General features: G+C 58.1%; 4 protein-coding genes across 4 annotated transcripts; 2 read left to right on the top strand and 2 right to left on the bottom strand.

The window, feature by feature from the left end:
* Positions 1-1,308: 1,308 nt before the first annotated feature.
* Positions 1,309-4,839, bottom strand: BKCO1_4200081 (von willebrand and ring finger domain containing protein; the record flags this gene model as incomplete). Its single annotated transcript, XM_020275942.1, has 5 exons — positions 1,309-2,180; positions 2,235-2,539; positions 2,599-3,543; positions 3,595-4,318; positions 4,386-4,839. The coding sequence occupies 5 exons, from the start codon at positions 4,837-4,839 to the stop codon at positions 1,309-1,311; spliced, it is 3,300 nt and encodes a 1,099-aa protein (XP_020128306.1).
* A 5,161-nt stretch (positions 4,840-10,000) lies between these two features.
* BKCO1_4200080 (zn 2cys6 transcription factor) lies at positions 10,001-12,641 on the top strand (the record flags this gene model as incomplete). The annotated part of the gene is made up of 6 exons (XM_020275941.1): positions 10,001-10,137; positions 10,186-10,257; positions 10,577-11,128; positions 11,250-11,471; positions 11,538-11,812; positions 11,866-12,641. The coding sequence occupies 6 exons, from the start codon at positions 10,001-10,003 to the stop codon at positions 12,639-12,641; spliced, it is 2,034 nt and encodes a 677-aa protein (XP_020128307.1).
* Positions 12,642-13,639: 998 nt separating this feature from the next.
* On the bottom strand, positions 13,640-15,141 carry BKCO1_4200079 (u3 snorna associated; the record flags this gene model as incomplete). The annotated part of the gene is made up of 2 exons (XM_020275939.1): positions 13,640-14,186; positions 14,249-15,141. 2 exons carry the CDS (start codon positions 15,139-15,141, stop codon positions 13,640-13,642), a joined length of 1,440 nt encoding a protein of 479 aa, XP_020128242.1.
* Positions 15,142-15,318: 177 nt separating this feature from the next.
* On the top strand, positions 15,319-16,921 carry BKCO1_4200078 (tetratricopeptide-like helical protein; the record flags this gene model as incomplete). The annotated part of the gene is made up of 2 exons (XM_020275938.1): positions 15,319-15,718; positions 15,771-16,921. The coding sequence occupies 2 exons, from the start codon at positions 15,319-15,321 to the stop codon at positions 16,919-16,921; spliced, it is 1,551 nt and encodes a 516-aa protein (XP_020128241.1).
* Between the last annotated feature and the right edge of the window lie 429 nt (positions 16,922-17,350).

Below are 17,350 nucleotides of genomic sequence, written 5' to 3'. Positions count from 1 at the left end.
TCAAACAGCATCCCCTCACGCGCGACCGCAGTCTCAGCAGCCGAATAATGCTTTGTGTCTCATGTGCCTGTTTCGGCGTCCTTTGCCCCGCCGCTTTCCAGAACAATGCGAAACGTCTCTCAACCATCTTGCAGCGCTCGGCTCCGAGTTCGAGTTTCCAAGTGCTGGCTCGCCAGCTGCCGCGCCTCATGCAGCACTCATGCAGCCTGCGAACCTGCCTGCGAACCTGCCGTTCGCCTGGAAAATCTCCATTTTCCCTCGACGCCAGCTCCATGTCCGTCTTCGCTCATGACGGTGTGGTGGGACGATGCATTTGTCGCAAGGCTAATGAACCCTGTCCAATGAGTGCCGCATATGCCTCTAACGGGGTGATGCTCCGGCCCTTGCCGCTGCGGGGGAAGGCGCCTTTGCTGCACGCTGCAAGTCCTGCAGCACGTGCTGCGCCTGCTTGCTGCGCCTGCTGCGCCGCCGCCCCTTCACCGACAGCCTTCCATGCTTTGTGAGTAGCTGAGATGGATGTCTGGACGCAGACAGGGGCGTTGGCTCTATACAAACATATGCATATAGCAATATAGTCTGCAACACTCGTGTGCAGCTGCACATTTCAGACAGGCTCAATTGCAACCTTGCGCTGGAATAGCAGTCGTCATCTCAAGCGCCACTTTCGCATTGCGGTCAAGCGTCGAGCAAGCCACAGACGCCGCTACCTATATCGGTAATGCGTACGAAGACATAGGGGGAATCAGAAATAGAAGAAGAATGTCTGAGACAAAAGAAAGAAAGAAGTGAAACGTGCAGCAGAGGACGTGTGTGACGACGTGCCAGCAAACGTGTGGTATCTATCCAGCAAAATCGCAACAAAAGCGCCATCCATTCCATGTCCCTCCATCCGTCCACTCCCGCCATAGCCAAATGAGCATGAAGAATCCAACGCGGAGACGCGAAAACGAATAATGAGGTATGTGCTGAGCTTGATAGCAAGAGAGAAAAAAAAAGACAAGGAAACATTTCGCTAAGGCCAAGCTCAGCGTACAGGAGAAAGCTAATCACCACCTCCCCTGCCCCTATTCCCCCCCCCTCCCAGAACATAGCCCTTCGTGACATGTCAAATGAACACCGGGTATACTAAACTTTCCAATCCGTATAGTTGCGCCAAATAAAAGCAAATAAGAAAAATACCTCCGTACTTTTAACATCGTATGGTGGTACATGCATGTACGGAACGAATCAAATAACTCGTGGCAAGTCGTCAGAGGTAGCGAGAAACAAGCAATCAGGGTATTAGTACGATGAAGCCCATGGACGAGCTTAGTTCTCCTCCATGAGAGCTTCATCGCCAGCCTCGCGCCACTCGCGGGAACGCTCCGAAAGTCTCTTGACCCCCGAAATGCGTTCCGCCCAGAGCGACTCGGCCGGTGTCCGGTACGTGTAGCCCCGCTGCGAACTGATAGTACCGATGGATTGCAGCACTGCCTTGCGAGAATCGCGCCCAAACACGGCCGGGTGGTTGATCCACTCGAGCGATGATTTGAGCTCAGCGTCCAGTGCGAACATAGCGCTGGGATCGATGCCAGCGGCTGGCGTGATCATGCTCTCTGGATGAGGAGAAGGAGTACGGGGGCGAGGCGGAGTCTCGCTGATAGGAGACGGCTGTCCGAGCCCTTCAGATCCAGGGTTGCTGGGAAGTGCAGCAGATGGCGGTGGTCCAGGTGGCGGTGGCAGCGGCGGCAATCCACCCTTGGCAAGTCCCTTGAGGATACTCCTGGTCTCACTAAGGAGGTGATGAGCACGCTCGTGCTGGCCACGGGAGACAAGCGTAAGTGCCCTGGTCAACATGTCCGAAGTAAGGAGTTCCATTCGCCGTTGCACGACCGAGGGATGCGGCGGAATAGGCGGCGTCATAGGACGGTTCTTGGAGTTCCGGTTCTTGGTAGGAAGCATCGTAATGGCCAGAAGGGAGGGTCGTGGCAGATGGGCAAGCGTGCCTTCGCGGATAATGTCGCCATACGTGAGATCCGCTTGGAGCAACGGAACTTCTTCAACGCTCATGCTGCGTGAATCATCCTGATCCAGGGGCCCTCCGAGAGCCTCCAACCCGGAAACGATGGTTTCCCATGCGTCTTGAGGCAGCTGCTCAGGTGAGCCGGCGTCTGGAGTGATTGCCAGTTGAACGAGGATGTCTGGGTTGTCCGGTCAGTATGGTTGACGTTCAAGTTGAGTCTGCCATTACTCACCTCTCTTGTCGCCAAAGCGAAGGTCTCCAAGAGCCGCTTCGGCGTCTCTCCCGGTGGCCCGCTTAGTGATCTGCAGAGCTCCGCTGATCTTCACAAATTTTGCCGGAGAACCCTCGGGCAGCCTCAGCTTGAGCTTCACGTTTTGGTGCGAAGTAGTCTGCAAGGAACCAAGCGAGCCGGCCACGCATTCACGGAGCATCATCCAGTCCTTGACATAGGTATACGAAGCCTTCGTGCGTGTCGAAAGCTCGATCATCGTGTCCGGCTTGTGGGTCAAGCCCAAGCCAAACGAATGAATGGTAACCCTGAAAGTTTCAGTCAGCGCCTGTCCATGTGTGGATCACCGGAATGAAGATCAACGTACTTAGCGGCCTCGGCCCGCGACACGACGAAGTCCACGCTCTCGGCGTCGGAAGTCGAAGAGTCCGAGATGAGCAAAATGCTCGATAGCGGATTCGTCGACCTGCGTTGCATGAGTAGATCCATAGCAACATTTGCGCCCTCGACGACATCCGCGCGTAAGCTCTTCTGGCCGACCGGGCGGATCGAGTCCAGAACCTTGGGCCATCCCGACCAAGCCTTCGTGGTCATTCCGACAAGCGGAACACCTCCTCCGCTGGATCCGAAAGTGACCAGACCCATTCTGTCTCTCTCCCCAAGATTGGAAACAAGGAATCGCAAAGTGTCTCTCAAGAGAGAAATTTTCAGGCCCTGCATCGACGAGGAGACCGGAATAACGACGACGAGATCAATGGGAACGTGGAAGGACGAAATCCGTTTCCCATCGCTGGCACCCACGCGAGAGCTGGAGTATTCCGTAGGAGCCGTCATAGTGGATCGTGCGCCGGCGTAGGAGTGAACGGATGACACCCTCTTTGTGGATCTGTAGTCTTCCTCGTCTGTCCCGGAGTTGTCTTGTTCCATATCTTGCATGCGCATGGGTGACTCCATGTGGATATCCACGAGAGCACGCTTCCACAGGTCAAGCTGCCTGTGATCGCGGAAGTGAAGGTGGAAGGAGGGAAGCTCAGCGACCGAAAGGCTCAGGGTCAGAATCGACTCGTCGGCGGAAGTGTCAACGTGCTTCAGGTGTTTCTTGATCAGTATTGAGCCCTTCAGAGTGCACTTGGGCCTCTTGCTCATGATGGTTTCTGTGCCATCCCATTGCGATACTTGCTGGGAACTGTGGCTGGACTTCTTCTCCTTGACGCAGATCAGCATGTCGGAAAACAGATAGCATTCCAGGTCCTGCCATGATTGCCGGTCCTTGCCAACGCGGATGTGGCCAAACAAGCGAAGCTTGCCAAATCTGCATGCGTCAGTGGGTGGAAGCAATTGCGCAAGAGGTGTCTAAAAATACCTGGAGAAATCCAGCCCGTGCCAGTTGTCTACCCGTGCGTGCAGTTCGTCGGTCGCCTCCTCAAGCACATCAGGGTTCATGTAGATGTTTTCAAATATGCGCGACGGCGCGGGCGACTTGGAGCGGCTAGTGCGCTCGTCGCCTTGCATGGAGGGGGCGGGCGGGACACCGCGAATGTCGTCGGGATCGGCCCTCCATTTTCCTTCGGGAACCTCGACCGTGACGAGGCAGGTCAGGCTCTGCTGCTGGCGCGAACGGCTGACGGTGGGGAACTCGCTGCGGACGGTAACGGTTGGTGGAGGAATAGGGTTCTTCACGGGAGCGCGGGGGCTCAGCGTGGATTCCATGGAATGCAGGTCGTAGTCGTGCCGCCGGCCAGTCGGGTCGTATGCGTGGTCTCCAGATGATGCAACCCCGGTAGCGCCACTGTCGCTCCTTGCATGCGCACGCGACTGGGACCGCATGTCCGACCTCGCATCGCGACTGTGTGTGCTGTGGTGGCTGCTGTCCCGAGCACGCACCTCGCGGGTGTCGTGCGTCGCAACGGACGGGCGACGCTCTTGGTAGGGCGGCTCGTGGTGGGCGGGCTGGAGGTGAGCAGGCTGCGGGTCCCATGGCGGCGGCGCGCTCGACACGCTTCGTGTGGCGCTTGGAGGGTCGTTGATGGGCTGGGGCTGGGGCTGAGGCTGGGGCTGCACCGAACGCACAATGGTGCTTAGCTTCTCTACTCATGGTCAGCATCCAGATTCCAGCACGCAGCAATTGGGAGGGCGCAGGCGAAGGGCACGCACCAAGATCCAGGACGTTGCCGCCTCGGCTGGTGTCGAGGGCCAATGGGGCGTTGCATGTCGGGCAGTACTGCGACTCGAACTCGCGGATGTACTCCCAGAAACAGGCCTCGTGGGAAACATGGCCGCACGAGAGCTGCAGGATGCGCTCGCCGCGCAGCGTGTGTTCGAGGGGCTCCTCGCACACAGCGCACTCGCTACCGATGAAGGTGCGGTCCCGGCGCGTGCGGTTGCGCTCGATATCCAGAATGCCGGCCATGCCTCGAGAGGAGTGCGGGAGATCCTGCGTGCGCGCTGAAGCAGAGGCCGCGGCCGATTTAACAGGGCCAGATGACACGGAGTCCGCGCGCGAGCGTGCAGTTGGCGTGACGCTCGAGCGGGAACCAGTGTCGGCGGATTGGCGGGAGGAGCGCGAGCGCGAGCGCAGACCTATGCGAGACAAGTACTGGTGAGCCATGGGGGTTGTTGCGTTGAGACAGGCGTGGGGCGGGCGTCGAGGGGGAATTACTGCTGTCGTCGGCCGCCGGCGGAAAAGTCGACGGCTCTGGCCTTTGCTGATTTGACTTTCGTCCTAGATTTGGCCTGCAGGCTCAGGCTTGTCTCTATCTCTGTGGCACCGAGAGGAAAGTTGGCGGGTCGGAGGTGGCCAGGCGATCACTGTCCTTCAACATGGAACTAATGAATGTTCACTTGGCTGTCGCTTCCTCAGTGCCGTTTCAGCAGCTGGGCTCCGGCGCGGTGATCGATGTGGGCACGGCGTGCTGGGGAGCAGGGACTCTGTTGCAGCAGCTCCACCCGCGGTGCGGCGGGAGCGGTGGTGCGTCGGACAATGCAATAAAAGAGCCTGGGGCATGCCCACTGCCCGCGCGCACCCTTGCGGGCTAAATGGCTGCATTTCCAACGCGCGGAGGGCCCGCGGGCCCTCGGCGAGCGAAGGGCGCTGCAGTAGCCGCTGCCGAACACCAGAGCTAGGCCCAGCCGGCGGGCGGGCAGCGAACAAGCCCCGGAGAGATTGCCTGTCTGTGCCTGGCTCAGCGCGTGGTGTGGCGTGCAATGCGGATTTGACCGAGCGCCGCGGACCAGCAATCCCTGTCCACGGCTAGCCTCGCCCCTGGCGCTGCCGGGAGCGGTCGCGGGTAGCGAGTGCGGGCTAGGGGCGCCTCTCCCCTCTCTCGCGCTCTTGCTCGTTCTCTCTCCAGCAAGATCATCATCTCACCTCGCAGATCAAACCGCCTCGACCGCGGCCTGGAGCACAAGGAACGCCGCCGCTGCCCGCGCATCGTCATCGCCCGCCTCGCACAGTGCCGCGCAGAGCCATCTCGCATGCTGCAGCCCGCCTGCATCATGCCGCGCCACCCCATCTTCACGCCTGCGCGTGCCGCTAGCCCGCGGTGATCACTGCGAGCGGATGCGGAGCTCTGCTCAAGGCCGCAAGCAGGGACCGCCTGGGGATCTGGCGCCCATCAGCCCCCAACCCGACCTGCTGCCCGCCTTATCACCAACGACTGCTGGCCCAGAAGTCGTTCGCCGCTGAGAGCGCGCGACGACAGCTGCCTCTGCTGCGCGTCCCGCGTCAGTCAGAGCTAGCCAGCCGCCAGCGTCATCCGGTGCCGCCGTGGCCCATGGCTCTGGAGCCACAGCCCGCCCACTCCCACACCAGCCGCCCCCATGGCGCCCTAGTTTCTGCTAATTGCTTCTAGAATGGCTTTAGAAGCCCCTTACGGCTCGCGGCAAGCACCACCCGCCCCGCCGAAGCCCACGTTTTTTCCTGCGCGAGCTGTCGCCTAGTGCCAGCCTCCCAAAATCCTGCCGCCCTGCTCGTGCCTGTGGTGTCTCCAGTTGGGCCTCCTTGCGGGTGCCGCGTGCGTCCCGCGGCATGAGAACGTCGCTACCCGGGAGCAGCAACGTTCAACGGCGACGCGGAGCGTCACGCTGCGACGCTCACTGCGCCAGCAATGCCCAGGCCATGGTGGGGCGCGCATGGCCGCGACCGTATCTTCCCAGTCCATTGTGCCGACAAGCTTTTGTCCTGCGGCTCGATCAAGAAAAGTCTATTTGCAAAAAGCCCCGATTCACATCCGCGGTAAAATGTGACGGGATGCATCCGTACCCAAAGACGGCAGTCCGGCGCCCACGCTGTGGTGATGCGCCCCGCTAAGGTCCTTCCTAACCGCAGCTAGGCCATACGCCTCCATTTCTTGCTCGCCGCTCGGTCATGATAGCTGTAAGCGATGATCAGCCCCTTGATAGCTGTTAGTCGGGGCCGACTGCGTCCATCATGCCTGATTCTACGATAGTAGAGGGGTAGTCTCAGCAATATGCGGGACTGAGCAAGCAAGCAGACAGGGTCCCGGACAGAGGGACTTCCACAGCTTCGGGCACGCCACCCTTTCGCCCAGGAACACCTTCGACGCCAAGAATGGCGGACCGGGCAGCTGACAGCGCCCGCACAAAACAGGCGGTTGCATTCTGTCTTGCCCCAGAGTGGCATGGACTCAAACGCTGGAATCCGTACTGCGGCACTACGGCAGCTTCGCATGGGTTTTCAGCATTGGTGCATTCGGCTCAACATCCGCTTCCCACGTGCGATGGCGTCCCGAGCTTCTAGCTGCAGCTTATCTTCAACTCGCTAATGTGGAGGTAAGCTCCATTCAGATATCTTCAGGAGCTTTGCGGATCGGCAAGATCTCAAAAACCAAAAGCCACTCGATACGATTCGCTTTGTAGATTCACGGATCTGCCCCGGAACGATACTCTCTGCTTCGCCCCCACCATCTGGCTACACCATCATGATGCCGCCCCAAGCGGGCAAATAAGATGTATGACTCGGGGCTGTGTCACATCTGCAGCGTCGCTGCAAGCCACGGCTGATTCTTCGCGTGGCCAGTCCTCGGTAGAAGGGCGGTCGTACGCATGGCTAACCGCATGGGACTAAAGCTTCACTTCCGCTAGGCTGGACTTGCGGCTTTTCATGCTAGGGACACTCGATACGAGCCGTTCGACCCCCTGGGCAGCGCCGCCTCAAGCTCCACACGGCTCAACAACCACATTGGCGACGCGTGCATTCGCCAACGAATTACTGAGGCACGGACAGACCCGCATCCGCTCCACGTGGCCACCTAGACCCTTTGCTGCCATCTGGCGAGCGTCCTCGCTGTAGCTCATCACACGTTTAAATCCTTCGTACCGGCGATCACACTGCTAGCAAAAGCGAGCATTACGCCTCTACCACGTGGCTAAATCCATCTAATTTCGTAGCTAAATTGGGATTGCCATCTGTCATAGTTCGCATAGATGGTATGTATACGTCTAGTCTTGTACGTCTCTTCCGTGGTAGCCATAATTTGTCGCCCATGAACGGTCTTTGCTCCTGCTCAGAGTGCTTCTATGGAGGAGCAGCAGCGGAGGAGCCTGGGCGCAACTTCATGTCAATTTCTGGTCAATGACTTGTTGTTGGGATGGTGACTATGTCCGCGTAGCCTAAGCCTACATCGTCCCCTGTAAGATACGAGCAATCTAGATCTTCTAGGGGCATAGTGTTGAGAAGAATGGTGTTGGAGTTGTTCGGGACGGATGAGACGTAGCGTTCCAAAACTCCACCATGCCCGGGACGTCACAGGGGAATTAGCTTTTTGGAGAATGTTGGCTGCACCAAGTTCGGCTGTTAGGTGGCGCAGGTTGCCCGCTCATCGCGGGACACTTAGAACCTTCCATGCACACACTACTTGCAGGATGGCGTTTTTCAACCGCACAATGCTTTCCGTTTCCTTCGTCTGCGGCGCACGAATAGAAACGGCTCACGGCAAATGGAAACATCGGCATCGATGATCTCCGACATCGAGCACATCAGTGATCGTCCAAGAATGGGCCATCCCACATACCGTCTTTGCAGCTCGCTCTAATGTAGTTCGGAAAATTGCACCAAGGAACAACCTCGTTCCCACCCTACGATTCGCTAGTGGCACGAGCTTACGGCTCACAGCACCAGAGCGCAGATCCCGGGCGTGCCGGCTTGGTGGTGCTGGACGTTGCGCAGGCTGTCTGGCGGGTGTATCCATGACAGCTTCCTCTAGGAACGGGGGCCGGGCTATACGTACGATTTTTGCGACCTAGCGTGTCACGTTGTGTTGAACTTCGAATGGCCGTCCTCAGATAGATGTCGGATCCCCGCATCCGGTCTAGACAGAGCCGTGGCCGCTCCATGATAGGTACACCCTTCGCCGTTATCCTCGAAAGGACGACGAAACACTGTGGGGCACATCACAAGGCGCAGGGCTGGATTCGCGCCTTGGTCATATTAAAATGGAGTCCGTGTGGTCTGCTTTTAGCCGCGATTATGCCAGCAAAACCGACGACGTACGAGAAAATCTTTGGGCAGCGGAGGCACCTTCGACTAAAGATTGTACGATTGTACTTCAATGAAGTGTTAATATCCGCAGCCACACCTTAGCTTCATTTCCTGTTAGCTAGTCGCTTTGGTGTTAGATGAAGCTTCCGAGTGCCTTGAGGTAGCTGTTTAAGAATCAGTGGATGCTCAGGATACGGCGTCAACAGGACTACGGCGTCACCGATGCAGGAGTAGAGCATGTATGTATAGTACATGCTAAGCCACCTCTTTGGTGTCGTTAAAGACTCATGATGGATGGCAGTAGCCAATGTGGCGGGGGCAAATTACGAGTGGACGCCCTGAAGCAGCGGGCCAAAGCCACACATGGCGGTCAGCCTCCTTGAAGGCCCATCGCAGGCAGGAGACGTTGCGGGCATTGAAAGACGCACAGCACATTCGCGGTTCCGGGTCAGGAACAGCCGCAGCGCTCCTTCGGACATGGATGAAGAGGCGCTTTGGGCAGCATTGCCAAATCGAGCATCCTCCTAGCGGCTCTGGATGGCTGGGGCAAAGAGGCTCAGGGAAAAGGCTTGCTTAGGACCGAATGCCTCTGTGCGCACCAAGGCTGTAGCTCAGGCTGAGATTGACAGCGAGCCACGGCACCCAATCGACGGACGAGGGTGCAGGCTCTATTTTGGTAGGTCGTGGTGGCAGGTGGGATTAGGGCCCGGTGGTTGGCCAGCGGCGAACGCGCGTTCCTGGGCACAGAGCGGCCTCCTGGTTCCTCCTGTGCGGTCCTGTGCCAGGCGTGGTCGGCCTTCTGCTGGCTGCAGCTGCTGAAACGGCCAGGGAAGATGCCGGCACACGTCATGACTGCAAGTAAGCTCAGCGCGTGCTGGGGCGTGGAGATCTCTGGCCGTGCATACGCGAGCCAGCGGCGGCGAGATTGCAAGAGCCGGACGGATGACGACAGGCTGATGGAGGCGGAGCTCGGCGCTCTTGGGCAAAAAGGAGAGGCACAGCAGCCGCGGAAAGGGGCCCGCTGGCTGTGTGGTTGGGGCCCGCCAAAAGGAGGACGCGGGCTGGGTGGTTGGAGGGCAAGGGGCGGCCAGTGCGGCCAGTGCGGCCAGTGCAGCCAGTGCGGCCACCACTTACGCCGGCCGCTGCGGAACCTCCGGCGCCCGCCTTCCGTGGCTGTGGGAGACGAGCGGGCGGAGACGATACCTATCGTGCTACCTGCCCTCCGCTGACTCCGTCCTCGACCCTAAAATGACCTCGCCGCGAGCACAGAATGGCCGACCACGATGCCGCAGCTTCCTCGCTCTCGCCGGCCCCCACGCCCCAGTTCGCCCGCGCCTGTCGCAGCTGCGCCGTGGCCAAGACGAAATGCGTCCCGGCTGCCGGTGCCGCGAGCAGTGACTGTGAACGGTGATTATCTCGCCGCCGTGTCCGCCCTCCATTGGCTGACTCGCCCAGCTGCCACCGCCTGAAGCGCGTCTGCGTGCGCGATGCTCCAAGCATGCGGAAGAGAAAGCCACCCACTGCCAAGTACGTGGCGATCCTCTTTCCTTTTCCCAACCACGGCCCTCTTCTTGATCAATGGGGCCATGCGCCTCGGACATTCCGCTACGGGACGTCCAACCGCCGCCACTTCGCTGCTCTGCCGGCCCTCCTTTTTGCAGTTCCCCGACCCTGATCCCCCTGCAATCGCCCGTGGCTGCGCTTGTCCTCCCGAGGTGACGGTCACGCGAGTCGCTTGCTCGAGCCGCACCGGAATCGCGTGTGCCAAGGGCCCACCTTCAATCTCGACGTCTTTTGCGGCAACTCGTCCGTCGTGCTAACCAAGAGGCAATTGGCCGTGGGCTAGGAACGCACGCCTGGAACAGAAGCTGGACCAGCTTGTAACGCTGCTGGCCACCAATCCGCCGGGACAGGGCCAGCCTAGACATGCCCATCAGGCGTCCTCCTCGCCGACACCTGAACGCCCGCAATACACTCCCAGCACTACCAATACCGTTCCGTCTGAACCCAGTGAAAATGTCCCGCCGCGCCCGCGACCAACCTCTCCTCCGATTTCTGGCGAGAGAGGGGCCTTCAGTGCCCGTCCCGTCCACGTACCATGCGACCCGTCGGAGCTCGATCCCGATGATGCCAGAACTGCAGAATGCCTGTTTAATTATCGGACCTACATGTCCAAGTACTTCCCCTTCGTCATCATACCCCCAGATGCCACAGTCCAGACTTTGCGTGACACCAAGCCGTTCCTCCTGAAGGCAATCGTCGTCGTGGCCTCCATCCAGGACCTGGCCAAGCAGAGAGCGCTCGGACATGCCTTGATGGGCGAGCTCACCACGCTACTCCTGATCCAGGGCAGAAGAAGCGTTGATTTACTGCAGGGTATCCTCGTGTGGCTGGCTTGGTACGTCCTCCCGCTTTCTGTACCACCATCGGCGTGTACGCCCCCGGCGGATCGGTCGTGCGTCCCGGTTCTTGTGCAACCGCCCTTGCAGCATCTGCAGTGCTGATGCCCGGATGCACAGGTATCACGTCCACTTTTTCACTAACCCGCAGACAACCAATCTATTGCAGCTTGCCGTAGGGTTGGTCATTGATCTTGGACTGAAGCGGGGAGCCCGGGCTTATGGCTCCGAGAGGCTTGAAAGAGGCATCACCCGGAGCGCGCATGGAGAGCTTGCCAATTCTGAGCTGCATACATCAGATGAGAGGCGGGCTCTTCTCGGTTGCTTCTATCTGTCTACCATGTACGTCCTTGTGTCGTGACCGTGGCGGCCGGCCCCTATGCTGTGTACACTGACTTGTCCGTCCAGTGTGGCCCAGTGGGCAAAGCGATACGACTCGCTGCGGTACAGCGCCCAGTTGGACGGTGTTTGCCGCTACCTGGAAGAAGCTCAAGAGTACCCGACGGACCAGTACCTCGTCTATCTCGTACGTCTCCAACGTATTGTCCAACGCATTGAGCGAAAAGTGCCCATCGATGATTTCACCGCCGACACCATGATTCCAATAGCCATGTTTGTTAAGGCCCTCCGCGGCGAACTCGATGATTTCAAGAAATCACTCCCTGCGAACCTTGCAGATCAATGTAAGTACGAGATGCAGTCATGGATTGCCTGGCTAGCAAGTCTGACACATTAGCCGCCTCAGCTATCATGTGGCTGCATTACTACAGTGCAGAAATATACCTGTACGAGATCAGTCTGAGTTCTCTTCCAGGTACGCCACAATACGGCGACTACACTTACCGCCGGCTGGAAATGCTCAACGGCTGCATGCACGCCGCGAAGGCTTTCATCGATGTGTACTACCAAATCCCCTCGGCGAGCCTGATCAACGTGCCCTTCATGCACTTCGCGCAGCTCACCAGCACCATCATAGCTTTGTCAAAACTGACCCGTCTTGAGTGCCCGGGCTGGGACCAAGCATACGCTCAAGAGTTCCTTGACTTTGGTGGCGTCATGATGAAGATGTCAGCGCGCTACGAGGAGGCGCGTGCTGTAGCAGAAGTTCCCCTTGCCGATAACCCGCTTTTCACTTTCTTCGCCCGCAAACTGCGTTTCATCAAGGCATGGAACGAAGCAAAGCTGAAGGGGACAGCTGAGGCGCTCGAAGTCAGGGAGGACAACCGCAGAAGGGCGCAAAAGGCCGCAGAGGTCGCGGCAGTGAATGGTGCAGCGACTTCTGCAGCCCCTGTTGTTACGGCTGCAGAGAAAAGCGACGGTGCGAGTTTGAATGTTAATATAGGTGGTGAGCCGATGCAGCTGGAGCACATCAGTCAGGAGGACATCTTCGATCAGCTTGACCCGAGCTTCTGGCAGGAGTGGGCAACGGACGATATGACAATGTGGGATGCGGACGCTATGCAGCAGCCCTGCAGCTGGAATTTCGAGGGGTTGGGTGCGGGATATCAATGATCGATATTGCGCCTCGTCTGTCAGTTTGGTCTGAAGCATGAGCCCAACAACGGTTCGAAGCACAGATCCGTTAGTAGACCGAAGTTTTTCTTTACGGAAAGACAGATTGTATCATCTCTGCTCTCGTTCCTTCGGTAAAAACCAAACATGTATCGAAAGAAACCAAAGTTGCAAACGATCCTCAGAGCTTCTCCCGCTCCTCTTTCCTCGGCTTTCCCCCCCTCCACCCCCCTCATCTGGTCTCCTCCATATCATAACTCAATACCTCAATATACGCCCTTCTGCCCCAAACAATCCTTATCCACATTCTCCAAATACCCCTCCAACGTCTCCTCATCCACGTCCTTACTCCTCCCGACCACCTTCCTCACCAACTCTCTAATACCACACGCTCAGAAACTTGCCCACATAGTCGGCCAGTGGCCCGCTTTCCGGAATTCGTAGTCTTTGCGAGTGAAAGCGAAAGCAACGTCCTGTTCCCTCCCTTCAACTCCCCGCTCCTCCCCTCCACGCCCCAACCGCCGCACAACCACGAACCCGGCATCGACGCCGAGACCCTAAAGGCTATTGGTGGCACCAAGGATCTGGTATCCTACTTGAGAGGATATATCTCTGCGACGTAATTCGCTTTCGGAGCTGGCTGGATTGCCGTGAAAAAAAAAAAAAAAAAGCAGGAGACTTGGAACCATAGACTACCAGACGGCATAAAGTGATCAAATCTGCAAGTTGGTTTTTACGGTTACCGAAGGGGTGATTACCATAGGAACTGGTTCCTATATCCACATTGTCACGCTCAAAGCAACTGTATACAGTGGGAGAGAAGAGCCTGCCCTTCCAAGTAGTAGTGACATTACAAAATAGCTGACCAAACTTTTTCAGGACGGAACGTCGAAGTATTCTACATAGCAACTTTTATGCGAGGAACCCGAGGTATCAACTCAGCCGACCAAAACACCACCCATGACCTTTACCGCTTGCAGGAATCCCAAAAGTTGCATTCACTTCCTCAAGAATCCACCACCCACCTTCTTTCTCTCCAGACCGCTGAAGGAACCGTTCTTGCTCTCCTTCTTCTTCCTGCCTTGTAGCCACGTGTCCCTCGCGCTGCGGCTTCCGGATGTCGAAGCCTTGGGTGGCAAGAACTTGTTCCCCTTTTCCAAAACTCGCACCTTGACTGGACCCTTCTTAACATCCTTTACCGGCTTCTCATCCAAGAACTTTAGGTGCTTGTTCACCTTCTCTATCCTGGCTGTAGCACCGGCTTGCGTCGACTTGTCCTCGGACTCCGGAGTAGCCGGACGAACGCTCGGTGCAGAGGCAAGGAGGTCGTCGGGAAGAAGAGCAGGGAGGTTGTGGAGGTCGTGAGCAGGCTTGGAGTGCTTGAGAAGGACCGATGGGTCCGAGGCCTGAATGGTGGTGCTGGAGGCAACGTCGGCCGGGATCTCCTTGGGCTCGTGCTCTTGTTTGCGTTTCTTCGCTGCAGCAGCTTGTTCACGCAGGCGGGTTTCACGCTCTTGCCGCTTGCGCTTGGCTTCGGCTTCTTGCCTGTAGGGTCGTCAATGCTGCGTCTCCCCCCACGGTGAAGCGCATGGTTCTGGTATGCTTACCTCTCAACAGCCTTTGCAGCTTCCTCCTCAGCGGCGCGAGCCTGATTGCGGGCACTGCTGGCCGTAACGGCCTCGGGGGCCTCATCGTCGCTATCTTCTCCCTCTTGTTCGGCGGCCGAGGATGGAACTTGCTCCTTCGCAGGCTCAGAGGCGGGTTCGGGAACGACGGGTGGGTCCTCGCTGCCGAAGCGGATGTGCGTGCTCAAGGGAGCAGAAACTGTCTCGTTCGGCTTAGGTCCATTGTCCTTCGTGGCCGCCTTTGGGGTTGCTTCTTCGGCTTCGTCTCCGAGGGTCTGGGAAGATGCTAACTTGGAGGGCTTCGAAGGTGTTGATCTAGGGGCGCGAGTACGGGGCTTGGGTGTCACAGACGGCGGAGGGCAAGGACAAGTAGCGCCACGAAGGCCGGGGCGCAGGTTCGTGGCTGGGGTCGCGTACACGGACGGAGTGTCGTCTCCTACCGGGGTCCCATAAACGGAATCGTCATCCTGCGGAGTAGACTTAGGCGTCTCGGCTACTTCTGCAGTTGGCGTTTCTGGTACAGAGTCTTGGCTTGGGTGGCCGCGAGCACTGCGGCGCACCGGGGTGGCCGAGTCTGGAGTGCTCCGGGCTGAATCCTGGCTGCCCTGGTCCTCGGTCGAGATGGACCTCCTCTTCTTGTTGTCCCGAGTGGGAGTCGAAGCAGCAGAGTCGTCAATGAACCTCTTGCGAGCGGAGCGGGTCACAGAGCCGATCTGCGGACTCTGGGTGTCGGCGCCGCGGCGGGTGGTGACCATGGCGTCTTCGCGGGCGGAGGGGCGGAAGGCGGAGGAGGCGGAGGAAGCGGAGGAGGCGGAGGAGGCGGAGGGAGAGCGAGACAGCAAGGCGCGGGCGTTGTCGACGATACGCAAAAACATCAAGGACTGTTTGCGCGTTCCGACCCGGGCAAAAAGGTTACGCGCGATCAGCGGGCGGTGAAGCAGCGGCGCGGAACAACCAGCACCCGCGGCGTGTATACCTATGACCTTCAAGTCCGTCCACCCTGTCGCGCGCTGAGAGCTCTCGGCTTAGCTCTTCTTCGCAGAGCGCCGACGATGCTTTCGCAGCAGCTGTCACGCCCCTTCGCCCGGCCAATTACACGGCCTCGTCCCAGGACCAATGTGTGCATCTGCTGCCGCTCCGCGGGCGTGCCTGATGTCTTTCGGCGCCACTACGCCAAAGCTACACCAAGGAAAGCGCCCTCTACCAAGGCGGAAGCATGGCGTAATAGGGCTAGGGTCATGACCGCTAGCGAGAAGCAGCGGGCGCAAGCTCAAGGAGTGCAGGCCGTCCAAGCCCGTAGTGGAAAGCTTCTGCCGAACTTCGAACTGCTAAGGTGGCTGAAGAAGTCTGGTTTGGTACAGGCCGATCCAGAAAAAGCCCTGGTACTTCTGGACGAAATGAGAGAACTGAGCAGCAAACTCGACGGTTCTGCCGCCAGAAAACTGTGCAAAGGTGCGCTCTCCTCGACAGACCCACTTCCAGCTCCGCTAATAAAGGAACCCAGAGCACCAGATCGATCACCGCGACATGTACTTCTTCGCCCGCGCCTGCCTCTACCATTCCAACCATGAAGTAGTTCGAAAGCTTGGCAAGACACTCTTGCTCGCAGCGTCCGCAAACCAAATCGACCGAGCAACTCTGTACCTCTTGCGTATGGCCGACAGGCAGGACAGGGATGGCGGCTTCCGTTTACGTATGGCCTACAACTCGCCTGAGCTGGCTGTTGCCCGGAGGCATTTGCAAAGGCTCGTCGACTCGAGACATCTGGAGGCTATGGTCTTTCGAGCCAAGCGTATGGCCGCAGAGGGCAACACGCAGCAAGCCATCCGTATCCTTGAAGTCGCGACCGAGAGCCAGGGCGCTGAGTATCAAGATCATGAGGCCATGCATCACGAATACAGTGGCCACTTCTTCAAAGATATCGAGGAGAGCAGGAGCGAAAGCCCGTGGACGATGCTGGCTACGCTGTACAGCAAGCAAGGCAATTTTGCAGCAGCCGAACACGCTTTCAGTTTAGGAATGGAGAAACATGACGACCCGAGAGCGTTTCAGGGATTTGCTGCTATCATGACGGACAAATTTTCGCCCCTGTGGGTGGAATACATGACCAAGGCGGCGGCCTCTGGATCCTGGACAGCAGCAAAGTCGCTCGGCGAGTTCTACAGCGCTCCCCTCGAGCAGATTCCAGAGAAGTTACGGCATGAGATGTGGCAACTGGAGACGCATGGCGCCGCCGTCGAATGGTGGTATTACTGCCTCAGTAATGAAGAGCTAAAATACCTCGACAAGCCACCGGGCACCAAGCTCATCAGAGCGGACCACTGGCGTCCGTACAAAGACCCTGCTACTGACTCGGCTTTGTTCATGGCCGAACTCAATCCGCGCCAAGCCTTGGCGATGGAATGGTACGACATAGCCTGGAGAGGGCAATACTGCTTCAGTGACGAAGAAAACACTTTGATCAACGAAGCCATGCAGAAGATAGTCGACGAGGCGACTTCGCAGTCATTTGCTGGCGGGGGCTTGACGGGGTCGAGGGCGGGGTTACCATCGAAGCTACGCCATTATGACCAGCATCATTTGTCCACTGAAAAACATTTGTGGGAGCGGGCTGCGGTTGAACTTGATGAATTCAAGAAAAGGATTTTTGGCTAAGGATATGTCGTCTAGGCATTTGAAGGGATAGCTGAAAGAATGATTAGCAAGATGCCTACCTTCCAGGCAAGCACAGATATCCGTTCTGTGCGAAGGAATATGTTTCCAAAGTCCCACAAAAGAAGAAACTCATTGACCGCTCCAGGACACGTTGAGTAGCCCTAAGTGAGTGAGGGAGTAGTCACTTTCCGAATCACGACCAGCCGTCAGTGTCAGCCGAAATGCTCGGAAATTCCGCGGCGCGATGCTCGGTCGGTCGGTCGGTTGGCGAGTCGGACGTTACACGACGCTGGCGGCTGGCATGCTGTTGAGATGCGGGCGCTTGAGGCAAAATGACAAGAAAGGACAAAGACGCAACAAGAAGCGGGCGCCCAACGCGCAACCAAGCGCTCCGAGCCCGGCACCGGGCTGGCGATCGACGAGAAGCCT

Source organism: Diplodia corticola (genome assembly GCF_001883845.1).
Source record: "Diplodia corticola strain CBS 112549 chromosome Unknown scaffold42, whole genome shotgun sequence".
NCBI classification, from domain to species: Eukaryota; Fungi; Ascomycota; class Dothideomycetes; order Botryosphaeriales; family Botryosphaeriaceae; genus Diplodia; species Diplodia corticola.
The sequence above is the reverse complement of the archived record's forward strand: the minus strand, read 5'-3'. Positions and strand labels throughout refer to the sequence as shown.